We start from the raw sequence: 14,915 nt of genomic DNA, 5'->3' as shown, positions 1-14,915 counted from the left end.
CTTTTTATTTTAAAGAGGTTATTATTGACCTTATGACTGTGTGTAAGAAATGGACTATAATCTCCCAGTTTTCCAATACTCTCTTATTCCATTCCCCCCCCCCCACCCCAGGCATTTATGACTTAAAACAAGCATAGCTGAGGATAATGGCATGGATGACAGTTTAAAATTCTTGTAAACATAATTCAGGAAGTGGACCAGGTTAAACATGGGATATATCTGACATCAGGCTAGCTAGGATGTAGCATATGCAGCCAGGATGCTGGGTCCAGAGTACCAGGTTATGAAGAAACTTGGAGGGGCTAGGGGAGGGAGGTGGAACCACATAGCCAGAAGTTTTGATTATAAATTTTGATTGTGATCCTCCTCTGACTTTGTCCCCTTCACCCCCAACACTCCCAGCCTCAAGTTAATCTTTTTTAAAATTAATTAATTAATTTTTAGTTTTCAACATTCATTTCCACAAGATTTTGAGTTCCAATTTTTTTCCTTATCTCAATATGTTCTTATAGTAGATACAGTGACTAAAACAAACCATCACCTTGATACAAAGAACCATTAAGACAGGCTCAAAGGAAAGGCCCAAAGAACTGATGAAGCTCAGCTTACTTCAATCCCACAAAGCTCCCCCAAAAGGTGTTGTATTGGTTAGAGCAAATATGCTTTACAGAAACCCAAGAACTCTGCCTAGGCTTGAAAAGAATCCCAGCCCAGGCAAATGGGAAGGAGCGAATACAGAGATAAACCTTTCCTGCCTAAAATCCCATTTGTAAATAACCCTGGGACAAAAGAAAATCCATAAAGTTCATAAAAACCAATAGCTTATGCTATTAACAAGTTCAGGTATAGATGTGGAAAGATCAATTGGTCACATAAAACTAGAACTACGCAACCTATAACTAAATTATGATGTGAAAAGAAACATGGCTACTCATGTGTAGTCAAATGCCATCAGGAAACTTCCACCACTGCTCAGCTCTCCCACAGATACCTGTCACTATTTCAAAAATCACACCTATGTGCAAGTTATTCCAGTACTAAGGGATAGTTCACCACAGCAGGAGGTCTTCAAGTGCAATCCTGTAACTCTTGGGACATTCTTCTATGATTAATGCTGTAATTACCTTCACCCCTAGAGGCCTTACAATTGTGCAACAACCCTAGATTTTGGGCAACAAACCCAAAAATCCCAATTCCAAAAGGCCAGATATTCTTCACAAGTGTAGGATGGAGAATAGAAAGCTAGCTAGAATACAGTTCACGTGAAAACAATGGGGGATGGAAGAGGGTTCAGTGGACTAAAAACCCAAAACAAGTCAACCAAAAGATAACACTATTCTACTATCCAACATGCTGTCCTGAGTAAAGGAAACTTGGTAATCCCTCTTACTCTACCCTAGAGACCCACATTTGAAGAAAGGCATTGACAATATGTTCAGAAGTGGATGACCAGAATGGTACAAGGACTAGAGGATTATGATATATGAAGCTTAACTCATGAAATTAGAGATTTATTACCCTAAAGAGAGAAGAATTAGGTGCTGCATGATTATAACCTTCAAATATTAAAAAAGCTAATAGGTAGAAGAGGAAATGGACTTATTGAGTATACCCTGAATGTGCACTGGAGGAAAAAAATTACTTTGCAGAAATGTTAGCAGTAATATAATGAGGAATTACAAAAAATTGAATGAAATGTAAATGTTCAATAATTGGGGGAATAGAAAATAATGGGGGGTGGCATATCAATGTAACAGAATACTATAATGCAATTATTAAGGACAAATGTGAAGAATACAGAGAAATATGGAAAGTGAAAAACTATCAGAAATAGTGAATACTAATTATAATCATATGAAAAGGACTAGATAAGGAATCCTGATGAGGACAGAGAAGTGAGTAAAAAATGTAATATTTTATGCCTTGAAATTATGTAGTTTAAATATATTTAACTAATAAATATAGCTGTTTCTATTGATGTTCAATGTAGTTTTATTACAACATTTAATTTTTTTAATGAATTAAACTTGCTCTCTGTGGTTCACAAGGGCAAAAGACAAGAACAATCCAAGGACACTGCAGATGGGAATATTTTAGCCTGATACAAGAAAGAACTATCCAACAAACAGAAACTGATTTCTGACAGTACAATAGTCACTCATACAGTGATGGATTTTCCATTATAACAAGCCTTTAGATGAAAACTGGACTACTACTGAGGATATGTTACAAAACTGGACAGTTGCTCTCTGAAAACCCTTCCAACTTTACCGCTGTGAGATTTTGGAGAAGAAGAAAAAAAAAACCTTGTTAACTGCAAAAGGTTTTATACATATAGGGATATTTGCCTGACAAATCTAAGATGACTGTAAAAAAGTATTTTCACAAAGTGAAGTGAGAAGAACTGGGACATCCTTGTGCATAGTAACAGCAATATTGTAAAGATGATCAACTACGAAGAATGTGGCTACTCTGATCAATATAATGATGTGAGACAATTACAAATGACTCATGATGAAAAAATGCCATCTACCTTCAGAGAGAGAACTAATGAACTCTGAGTACAAATTGAAGCATAATTTTCTTGCTTTTTCCTTTTCTTGCTTTTTTTTGTGATATGGTCAATATGAAGATACTTTTTACATGATTTCACATGATAATTAATTGATATTATTTTGCTTGCCTTCTCAAGGGGTAAGGGAAGGGTGAAGAGAATTTGGAAGTCAAATTTTTAAAAAAAATGCTTAAAATAAATAAATAATAATTTTTAAAAAGCATCCTCCATAGTTATCCTAAGAGAGGCCATACTGCAGAATCTTAAACTGGGAAAGGAATGAGCATGGGTGATGCACTTTTGGCAATAAAGAATGGTGACAAACATGAAGGTAAATGAAACAACAAAGACTCATGGAGGGTAACGTGTGTGTCAGAGACATACACAAATGAGCGAGTGAAAGGGAAATGTGAAGGGAGGCTAAGCAGGGTTCAGGAGAAGCAGGAAAACTCAAGGAGTCAAGATGGAAGCAGGTCTGAAGTAGAGAGAGAAGACTGTGGATAAGAGAACAGAAGCACAACTTTGTTTCAGATACATAGCAAGGTTAGTAAGTGAGGTCTAGGCCACAGAAATGAAAGAGCAGGTGATCCAGATCACAATTCTGCCACTTAATAGCTTGGGGACCTTGGGGGAGATCCACATCACATCTCTGGTCCTTAGGCTTCAAGGATATAAAACTTGGGAGCAGGACAAGATGATCACCTAAGGCCCAGTACAGAGCTCACAATGAACCATCCTATGTAATTTCAAAGTTAACAAGAGTGCATATAAAGAAGTTCATCGGGGACAGAGACAAGGTGTCTCCCAGGCCAGGGAGACTTTGAAGAAGACCTTGGAAGAACGCCTTTGAATGACTCTCTCACCTACTGACACTGGCCCCTTGGTTGTTCCCCAAACAATACACTCCATCTCTCCCCACCCGCTCCCCACTTCATAGCATTTTATTTTTTCCAATTACATGTAAAGAAAGTTCATAAGATTTTGAGTTTCAATTTTTTTTCCCTCCCTCCTCCCCAAGACAAGTAATCTGAAACAGGCTGTGCATGTACAATCTTATTTTATTTATTTATTTATGTGCTTTTTGGAGGGGCAATTAGGGTTAAGTGACTTGCCCAAGGTCACATGGCTAGTAAGTGTCAAGTGTCTGGGGCCACATTTGAACTCAGGTCCTCCTGACTCCAGGGCCAGTGCTCTATTCACTGTGCCACCTAGCCACCCCCACATGTATAATCTTATTAAACATATTTCCACATTAGTCACATTGTGAAGGAAGTATCAGAACAAAAAGGAAAATCCATGACAAAAAAAAAGAGATAGAAGAAACAGATGGAATGAACTACAAGAAAGAAGAAAACAAAACAAAAAAGAGAGAGCAAACAGTCTGCTTCTACCGTGTTTCCCCGATAAGACCTATCCTGAAAATAAGCCCTCCCCTTACTGTGTAAGATTCCTCTAAAATAAGCCCTCCCCCGAAAATAAGCCCTATTGAGATTGCTACTGTAGTGAAGGTGATCCCCTGCGCTACACGCTACATTACGGTACCCCCCGTATGCACCCCCCCCCCCCCCCCCCCCGGGGGAAACACACATCGCGCTCCGAGCTGCATCCAATCAGAGCTGCAGCAGTGAGCGTGTCATCCTGTTCTTCCCCAGTGATTTGCTTGCTGGCGCCATTGAGAGCAGTGCCGCGGAGGAGAGCTGAAGCAGAACAACATAAGCCCTCCCCTCAAAATAAGCCCTCTGGGGTTTTTCTTTCCAAAAAAATTAATAAGACAGTGTCTTATTATCGGGGAAACACAGTATCTGCATTCAGACTCCATAATTCTCTCTCTGCATGTGGATGCCATTTTCCATCATGAGCCTTATGGAGTTTTTTTTTTAAACTTTGCATTGCTGAGAAAAGCCCAGTCTATCAAAGTTAGTCATCGCACAGAGTGGCCATAGCTGTGTATGACGTTCTCCTGGTTCTGCTCCCCTCACTCAGCATCAGTTCATCTAAGTCTTTCCAGGTTTTTCAGAAGTCTGCCTGCTCATCATTTCTTGTAGCACAATAGTATTCCCCTACATTGATATACCACAACTCATTCAGTCATTCCCCAATTGTTGGACATCCCCTCAATTTCCAGTTCTTTGCCACCACATAAAGAGCTGCTATGAATATTTTTATACACGTGGGTCCTTTTCTCTTTTTTTACGATCTCTTTGGGATAATGACCTAATAGTGGTATTGTTGGATCAAAGGGTATGCAGAGTTTTATAGCTCTTTGGCTATAGTACCAAACTACTCTCCAGAATGGTTGGATCAGTTCATAACTCCAACATCTATCATGTTCCTTTCTTGTCATATTAGCTGATCTGATAGGTATGAACCTATCAAAGCAACCTCAGAGTTGCTTTAATTTGCATTCCTCTGATCAATAGTGATTTAGAGCATATTTTCATATGACTATAAATAGCTTTAATTTCTTCATCTGACAAATGCCTTTTCATATCCATTGATCATTTATCAACTGGGGAATGAGTTATATTCTTATAGATTTGACTCAGTTATCCATATATTTTACAAATTACACCTTTAGGGGTAGCTAGGTGGCATAGTGAATAGAGCACCGGCATTGGAGTCAGGAGGACCAGAGTTCAAATCTGGCCTCAGACACTTGACACACACACACACACACACACACACACACACATACACACACACACAAAACGAGCTGTGTGACCTTGGGCAAGTAATTTAACCCCAATTGCCCTACAAAAGGCAAAAAAAAAAAATTAGGCCTTTATCAGAAACACTGGCAGTAAAAATTGTTTCCTAACTTTCTACTTTCTAATCTTGGTTGCATTGGCTTTGTTTGCACAAAATCTTTTATTTTAATGAAATCAAAATTATCCACTTTGCATTTCATAATATTTTCTATCATGATTTTCTATCATTCTATCATTTATCTATCACAGTATTTTCTATTGTTTGGTCACAAATTCTTCCCTTCTCCATATATCTGACAGATCCATAGATCTCTCCTAATTTGCTTATGGTATCACCTTTTATGTCTAAATCATGTACCCATTTTGACCTTATCCTGGCATATGGTATAAGATGTTAGTCTATGGCATAGATCAGAGAGTGACCATAGAGTCATTCTATGCCTAGTTTCTGCCATACTCATTTCCAATTTTCCCAGTTTTTGTCAAATAGTTCTTATCCCAGAAGCTGGAGTCTTTGGATTTAACAAACAATAGATTACTATAGTCATTGGCATGTGTACCTAACCTATTCCACTGATCCATCACCATTTTTTAGCCCATACTAAATAATATTGATGATTGCTGCTTTATAATAGTTTTAGATCTGGTACAGGTAGGACACCTTCCTTTGTATTTTCATGAATTTCCTTGACATTCCTGATGTTTTGTTCTTCCAGATGAATTTTGTTATTTTTTCTAGCTCTACAAAGTAATTTTTTGGTAGTTTGATTGGTATGACACTGAGTAAGTAAATTAATTTAGGCAGAATTGCCATTTTTATTATATTAGCTTGGCCTACCCATGCACAACTGACATTTTCCCAATTATTTAGGTCTGACTTATCTTATTGGGAAAGCTTCTAGCTTATTCCTATTACATATAATGCTTGCTGATGGTTTTAGATAGATGTTACTTATCATTTTAAGGAAAACTTTATTCCTATGCCCTCTAGTGGTTTTAATAGGAATAGGTGCTATATTTTGTCAAAAAGTTTTTTCTGCATCTATTGAAATAATGATACAATTTTTGTTAGTTTTGCTATTGACACGGTCAATTATGCTGATAGTTTTCCTAATATTGAACCAGTCCTGCATTTCTGGTATGAATCCTACCTGGTCACAGTGTATTATCCTGGTGATAAATTGCTGTAATCTCTTTGCTAATTATTTTATTTAAAATTTTTGAACTAGGGAAACTGGTCTATAATTTTATTTCTCTGCTTTGGCTCTTTATGGTTTAATAAGTATTAGCACCATATTTGTATCATAAAAAGGATTTGGTAGCACTCCTTCTTCACCTAGTTTTCCAAATAGTTTATACAGTATTGGAATTAATTGTTCTTTAAATGCTTGGTAGAATGACTTGTAAATCCATCTGGCCCTGAAGATTTTTCTTAGGAAGTTCATTGATGGCTTGTTCAATTTCTTTTTCTGAAATGGGATTAAGTATTTTATTTTCTCTGCAGTTAATCTGGGAAATTTCTATTTTTGTAAATATTCATCTATTTTACTTATATTGTCAGATTTATTAGCATAGAGTTAAGCAAAATAGCTACTAATTGATTTAGTTTCCTCTTCGGTGGTGGTGAATTCACCCTTTTCATTTTTGATATGGGTAATTTGGTTTTCTTTCCTTTTTTTAAATCACATTAACCAAAGGTTTATCGATTTTGTTGGTTTTTTCATAAAACTAACTCCTAGTTTTATCAATTAGTTCAATAGTTTTCTTAATTTCAATTTTATTCATCTCTCCTTTGATTTCAGAATTTCTAATTTGGTATTTATTTGGGGATTTTTAATTTGTTCTTTTTCTAGTTTTTTTTTTTTAGTTGCATGTCCAATTCACTGATCTCCTCTTTCTCTATTTTATTCATGTAAGCATTTAGAGATATAAAATTTGTCCTAAGAACTGCTTTGGCTACTTCCCATAAGTTTTGGTGTGTTGTTTCATTCTTCTTGTTCTCTCTTGATAAAATTAATGATTGTTTCTATGATTTGTTGTTTCACCCTCTCATAAGTTTCCAAAAAAATTTTAGTCTATCTTTTTTTTTTTTTAAGCAATCAGGGTTAAGTAACTTGCTCAAGGTTACATGGCCAGTTATTTCTGGGTGTGGTGCTGAGTGTCTGAGCCCGGGATTCGATCTCCAGGTCGTCCCAACACTGGAGCCGGTGCTCTTACTCGCTGAGCCACCTGGCTGCCCCTAAGCAATTGGGGTTAAGTAACTTGCTCAAGGTTACACGGCCAGGTGTTTCTGGGTGGGTGCTAAGTGTCTGAGCCCGGGATTCGATCTCCAGGTCTTCTCAACACTGGAGCTGGTGCTCTTACTCGCTGTGCTACCTGGCCGCCCCAAATTTTTAGTCTATCTTTCTATGGCCCTTTATTAAATGTAATTTTTATTGCATCATGATCTGAAAAGGGTGTATTTAATGTTTCTGTCTTTCTGCATTGGGATTGGGAGATTCTTATGCCCTAATATATGGTCAGTTTTTGTGTAGGTGCCATGTACCACTGAGAAAAAAGGTATGTTCCTTTCTATCCTCATTCAGTTTTCTCCAGAGGCCTATCATATCTAACTTTACTAAAATTCTATTCACCTCTTTAACTTCTTTCATGTTTATTTTATGTTTGGATTTATCTAGTTTTGAAAGGGGGAGGTTAAGGTCCCCCACTATAGTTTTGCTGTCTATTTCTTCCTGTAACTCACTTAACTTGTCCTTTAAAAACGTGGATGCTGGGGCGGCCAGGTAGCACAGTGAGTAAGAGCACCAGCTCCAGTGTCAGGACGACCTGGAGATCGAATCCCGGGCTCAGATATTTAGCACCCACTCAGAAACACCTGGCTGTGTAACCTTGAGCAAGTTATTTAACCCCAATTGCTTAGGGGTGTCCAGGTGGCTCAGTAAGTAAGAGCACCAGCTCCAGTGTCAGGATGACCTGGATCGAATCCCTGGCTCAGATACTCAGCACCACACCCAGAAATAACTGGCCGTGTAACCTTGAGCAAGTTACTTAACCCCGATTGCTAAAAAAAAAAAAAAATACGTGGATGCTATACCACTCAGTGCCTCTATGTTTTGTATTGATATTACTTCACTGTCTATGGGTGCAGCACTTCTTAAACTGTGGGTCGCAATCTTGCAACCCACAGTTTATGAAGTACTGAAGAGATCACAAGTGGAAAAAGTTTAAGAAACCCTGGCTATGGTACCTTTTGGCAAGATGTAGCTTCCTTCCATATCTCTTTTAATTAGATCTGCTTTTGCTTTTGTCTGAGATCAGGATCGTTACCCCTGCTTCTTCTTTGCTTTAGCTGAAGCACATCTTCTGCTCCAGTCTTCTACCTTTAGCCTGTGTGTATCCCTCTACTTCAAATGTGCTTCTTGTAAATTACATGTTGTAGGATTCTGTTTTTTAATCCACTCTGCTATTTGCTTCCGTTTTATGGGACAGTTCATCCCATTCACATTCGGTTATGATTACTGTGTCTTTCGATCCATCCTATTTTTTTCCCTGTTTATATTTTTCTCTCTCTTCTCACCCTTTCCCTTCTCACCAGTGTTTTGCTTCTGACCTCCACCTCCCCTAGTCTGCACCCCCTTCTATATAATCTGCACCTCCCCTCCCTTTTCTCTCTCCTTTCTCCTCCTACTTCCCTATATGGTAAGACAGATTTCTATACCCAACTGAGAGTATATCTTATTCCCTCTTTGAGCCAAATCCAATGAGACAAAGGTTCAAACAAGGTTCACCTACCCTCCCTTCCTTCTCTCTATTGTAATAGGATTTGGCCCTTTTCATGTGATGTAATTTGCCCCATTCTGCCTCCCCTAGCACAATCCTTTTTTTTACCCCTTAATTTTTTTTATAACATCACATCAAAGCAACTTATGCCCACACCTCTCAGTCTACATATACATACCTCTTTTAATTGCCCTAATAAAGATATAGTTCTCAAGAGTTATATCTTCCTATGTAGGGATGTAAACAGTTTAACCTCATTGAACAGCATGTTTGTTTTCTTTCCTGTTTACCTTTTTATGCTTATCTTGAGTCTTATGTTTGAAAATCAAATTTTCTCTTCAGCTCTGGTCTTTTCAGCAGGAATGATTGAAAAGTCCTTCATTTCATTGAATATCCATTTATTCCCCTGAAAAATTATGGTCAATTTTGCTGTGTACTTGATTCTTGGCTGTAATCCAAGTTCCTTTGCCTTCTGGAATATCATATTCCAAGCCATCTAATCCTTTAATGTTGAAGTTGTTCAATCCTATGTAATCCTCACTATGACTCCTTAACATCTAAATGATTTTTTTCTGGCTGCTTGCAGTATTTTCTCCTTAACCTGATAATTCTGGAACTTGGCTCATTATTCCTTGGAGTTTTCATTGATCTCTTTCAGGAGGTGATTGGTGGATTATTTCAATGACTCTCTGGTTCTAGATTCTTAGGGCAGTTTTCCTTGATAATTTCTTGAAAGATGATATCCAGGCTCTTTTTTTGATCATGTCTTTCAGTTAATCCAATAATTCTTAATTTATCTCTCTTGAATCTTTTTTTCAGGTCAGTTGTTTTTCCAATGATGGATTACATTTTCTTCTATTTTTTCATTCTTTTGGTTTTGTTTGACTGATTCAGGATGCATCATGGAGTCATTAGCTTCTACTTGCCCAATTCTAATTTTTGAGGAGGTATTTTCTTCAGTTAGCTTTTGTATCTCCTTTTCCATTAGCCAATTGTATTTAAGGAATTATTTTTTTAACTTATATTTTTCTGTTGACTCTCTTTTTTAAAAGTTAATTTATTTATTTTTAGTTTTCAACATTCACTTCTCTAAGTTTTAAATTTTCTCTCCCTCTCTCACAAAAATGGCATGCAATCTGATATAGTCTCTACATATACATAAGGAATTGTTTTCAATTTTTGTCCTTCCTTTTCCAAGTTGTTGACTCTCTCTTGCATACCTCTTATTTCTTTTCCCAATTTTTCTTCTCTCTCTCTTATTCGACTTTAAAAATCCTTTTGAATTCTTCCAAGGCTTTTTGGGGTTGAGACCAATTCATATTCCCCCTTAAAATATCAGATGTAGGCATATTGACAACGTTGTCCTTGAGTTTGTATTTGTATCTTGATCTTCCCTGTAGCCATAGTAACTTTCCATGGTCAATGTTCGTTTTTGATTCTCGCTCATTTTTGAGGGGTCTATGTCATGGCTTTTAAAGTTGAGCTCTCTTCCTATGCCAGAGGGTTCTATTCCAAGGCTTCTTGTGCTGGGGGCCTGGACCCTTATCACTGGCTTTGTGTGCTGGGGCCTCAAGAACTGGTGGTTTACTTACTGCACTACGGTGGCCTGGCCTAGTCAGACGTGTTGGAGCCTGGTTTTCAGGGCTGGCAAATTACCTTCTGGACTGGTCTCATAGCTGGCCTGCTGTGCTACTGGCCCACTCAGTCAGAACTGAGGGGCCTTGGCTGCCAATCTGTGCAGTGGCTAAGAGCCTCTTACTGACTTGCCTGGATGCCATGTGTGCTGGGCAGTGCTCCCCTTTTACCCAAGTGAGATAAACTTTTCCTAAAGTCCTTCTAAGTTATCTTAAGCTGGAAAGTTGTTTCATTCCATATTTTTGTAGGTTCTGTCACTCCAGAATTTATTTAGAAGCTTGATTTAACATTGTTTCTGAGGGAAACTGGGGAGATCTCAGGCAACTTCCTGGCTTCACTCCGCCATCTTGGCTCCATGGACATTCCATCTCTTGGCTCCGATCATTTTCTCTGTTTTCTCACACACCTAGAACACTCTCCTCCCAGTCCCTCTTAATCCTAGTGCCATCCCTCTGTTAATTATTTCCATATATAGCTTGTTTATACAGATGTGTTTGCAGGTTGTCTTCCCCATTAGACTGTGAGCTCCTTGAGGGCAAATATCTTTTGCCTCTTCTAGTCTCCCTAGAGCTTAGCATAGCACGGTACACACATAGCAGGTACTTAATAAATGGTGATTGATTGATGCAATACTGCACAGGGTCTGTCCCCACTCAAATGAACAGCCAGGCTATGACTCTCACCCTCCTGTTTTTCACTCACTCACCTGGACAGGATTCACTGGAATCTTCTCTCTCCAACATACATGGTGATTCTCCTCTTTCCAACTGGAAGATCACATTTGGTTTGGACACCAGAAGTCCTATTCATGGAGTGAGATGTGGAAAAGTACATTGGAGAGTTATCTCAGAATTCAAGCCCAGACACTTCTTAGAGACCTCAGTTCAAATTCCACCTAATACTTCTTTGCTATACGATTTCACACAAATCGCTTAATCTCTTTGGGACTCAGTTTCCTCCCTTGGAAAACAAGGATAAAAGCACCTACAGGACTCACCCCTCAGGGTGGTTGTGAGAGCCGCATGGGATGACGAACGCACAAAATAGTTTCCAAACTTTAGATTTCACAAAAGTGTCCACTGGCATAACTATTATTATATTTCCATATCAAGGGAATGGCGTACTAAGAAGATCCAGCAGGCCATGTATAGAAAGGACCTCTGTAGTAGCATTTAGCTAGGCATTAAGGCACACACTTTGTTTCCCCCACCCTCATTCCAACCCTCTTAATTCTAGTGCCTCCCCTCTTTCGTTATTGCCTGTTTATCCTATATATGGCCTGTCTGTTCACATGTGTTTAAATGTTGTCTCCCCCATTAGACTGTAAGCTCCTTGAGGGAAGACAATGTCCTTTGCCTCTTTTTGTACACCAGCACTTAGCACCATGCCTAGCAAATAGTGGGGGCTAAATAAGTAAGTATCTGCTGACTGACTGGCCATGCCTAGAATGCCCTCCCTCCTCAGCCCTACATCCCAGAATCCCTGGCTTCCTTCAGCTCAACTCCAATGCTGCCTTTGCTAGAGGCCTATCCCCACGCCAACAGCAACTGAAGCCTTCCCCTCCCAGGTTATCTTTCACCTTCTCTCTATGAATCTTGTAGATATCTATTTATCTGCATGCTGTCTACCCTCTTAGAAGAGAAGCTCCCTGAGGGCAGGGACTGTTTTGGTCTTTCTAAACACAGCCCTTAACTGGGACAAAATCCATCCCAAAGCCATCCTGCAATCAGTGCTCATTGACTGATTGTGTGTGATAAAATGGAGGTCTCCAAAGGAAAAAGTGCTGACAGGACCTGATCTGATAAGAGGGATGGGGGAGGTGGGGTGGGGTGGAGAGGAAAGGTAATAAGCAGTTCTATAGAACCTACTCTGGGCTGAGCTCTTTACAAATATGGGCTCCTCTGATCCTCACAACCCTGAGGGGCAGGCATTCTTATTAGTATCCCCATTTGGGATGAGAATCTTTCATATTTTCAGTTACCTGCACTCATCATTTGGGGGGAAATACTTGAAGCTGGTGGAAAAATGGGGAAGGTGAAGACTGGGACAGGACCAGGAAGCTGCCAGTTTTTAGTAGTATGAAGCAAAGTCTTTCACCAGGAAACAGAGAACAGAAACAGCCTCTCTCTTGATCCTAGAAGGATTCAGGAATCTAGCTTACATAGTATATTAAATAGATTCTTAGCTTTCACAGAACATCAGAGTTAGTAGAGTACTTCAGAAATACTCAGTGGCTCCAGAAATTGAGACAGTTAAGACTGACACCTATGAGCACACCCCTCCTCCCCCCTCAACTCTAGGGATCAGATGAGGGGGACAGAATTCTGAATGACAGAGAAAAGCTGTCCTTACCCAGGGAGACCAGGTTCCTATAATTGTCCAGCATCACTTCCTTGTATAAATCCCTCTGAGCAGGGCCCAGGTGCCCCCACTCTTCCCTGGTGAAGTCCACTGCCACATCCTTGAAAGTCAATGTCTCCTGAAACATCCAACACAGCAGAAATGATCTCATATAAAGACATCCTTGGGGAAAACAGAAAGCTAGTCTGGTTTAGAAGGAATGGTCCTCACAATACTCAGGACTCTCATTCCTCCTAATCAAATGTCTCAAAAATGCCTACGTGCCAAAACTTGTACTGGATTGGATTTACATTGACGGTAGTTTTGTTTCATCGTTTGATGTCAAGGGCACATTCTAGCTACCCCAGAAGCAGGCCTAAAACAAGTCATAGCCTCTTGTACTCATATGCTCTTAGCTTTGTGTCTTGATACTCACCTCCAACAAAGTCCTTTGGCTCCACTCAATCCAGAAAGATGTGCCCTGCCAGGGAAGAGTTTAAAAGGAGGAAGCACAATGCAGCGAATTTTACCTTTCTCAAAGAAACCCTAAAAGGACCTGAGAAAGGCCAATGATAAAGAAAACTGAAAATAAATGGAAGGTTCTCCATGCAGTCTTAACTGTACAAGATGGTTACAAGCAAGCAGAAGCAGGTAGAGAGTTCTTATGCAGCATAAGTCAGATAACACGCATGTCAGGGGAGTTGAGAAGATGGGTTGCACCAGGGAAGTCAGGGTAAATGTAGGCAATCAGCCCAGAAGCTAGCAGAGGCAGGAAGAGGACAAAGGTCTGATAGTCAAGATATGTGCAGAATTGATATGAATATGGAATAACAAGGGATAGGTCTCTTCTAGGGAATGAATTAATGAAAATACATTTATTAAGTACTTATTATGTTTCAAACAGTATGCTAAGTGCTGGGGATGCAAATAGAAATAGTAAGACAGTCTTTGCTCTCACAGAGCTCTCACTCTGATTGGGGAAAACAACAAGTAAAAATAAGTTCCACTGTAGAGTGAATGGCAAGGCCTGGAAGTCCTAAGGGCTCATCAGCAGTACAAATGGGAAGGCCTAGCAGTCCCTTAGGTCCAATAGATAAATAGTTGAAGGATATAAATATGAAGTTCTCAAAAGAAGAAAATCAAGCTATCAATATTATATTTCTTAAATGTGCCAAGTCACTAGTAATAGAAGAAATGCAAATAACTGATATTTTACTTCATAGCCTTCAGATTGACAATGATGATAAAAGCAGAAAATGACACTTGTTGAGGGGCTGCGCACAGACATGCACACTGATGTACTGTTGGTACAGCTACGACTTGGTCAAGTCATACGGAAAGGAATCATATCCCATAAGTCACTAAACCGTGTATGTCATCTGACTCAACAATACCATCTCTGATGGAATAGTGTGGAGGTAAGAACTGTTGAGCACTCCTTCCTCTGACTACCTTTTTTACTTGCCAACACTCTCCCAACTCTGGGCTTCCCAGAATCCATCTGTGGTGCTCTGATGTCTGTATGACTCGGATTAAATAGGAGCCATCAATTCTCCTCCTTCCAGTGAGAGGAAGGATCATCAGCCCTGTCTCTATGTCCTCCAGAACATTGGCACTGTCATCCCACCAAATGATGACCTAAGGACTCCTGGGCCTTGCCATTTGCCTGCTGATAAATCCCTAACACTTGCAGCCCTTGCCAGTCACTCTGAGATGGAGCTTTCTTTTACTTGCCTATCTCAGCCAGAGTAAGAGCTGCTTCTTCTTCTTCTCCTTCCCCTTCCTCCTCCTCCTCTTCTTCTTCTTCTTCTTCTTCTTCTTCTTCTTCTTCTTCTTCTTCTTCTTCTTCTTCTTCTTCTTCTTCCTCCTCCTCCTCCTCCTCCTCCTCCTCCTCCTCC

At 39.5% G+C, this 14,915-nt stretch overlaps 1 protein-coding gene across 8 annotated transcripts in view; it reads right to left on the bottom strand.

Moving 5' to 3' along the window:
- Positions 1–14,915, bottom strand: part of LOC138161819 (zinc finger protein 420-like) — a 30,409-nt gene that overhangs the window by 4,110 nt on the left and 11,384 nt on the right. For 3 of the 8 annotated variants that reach the window (XM_069088766.1, XM_069088768.1, XM_069088769.1), the window contains 3 exons: positions 13,454–13,498; positions 13,030–13,156; positions 11,384–11,479 (listed from right to left, as the gene is read on the bottom strand). The exons of 2 other annotated variants lie outside the window; for them this stretch is intronic. In XM_069088766.1, the coding sequence (XP_068944867.1) occupies positions 11,384–11,479; positions 13,030–13,156; positions 13,454–13,498 (268 nt within the window). The remainder of the gene's footprint in view (positions 1–11,383; positions 11,480–13,029; positions 13,157–13,453; positions 13,499–14,915) is intronic. 3 more of the 8 variants (XM_069088767.1, XM_069088770.1, XM_069088772.1) reach the window with 1 other exon arrangement.

The sequence above is a fragment of the Petaurus breviceps genome, unplaced genomic scaffold, assembly GCF_028583685.1.
Source record: "Petaurus breviceps papuanus isolate PSGF00001 unplaced genomic scaffold, PetGlider_PUasm1.0 185, whole genome shotgun sequence".
NCBI lineage: Eukaryota > Metazoa > Chordata > Mammalia > Diprotodontia > Petauridae > Petaurus > Petaurus breviceps.
Note: the sequence above shows the minus strand (reverse complement) of the source record. Positions and strands in the feature narration are given on the sequence as shown.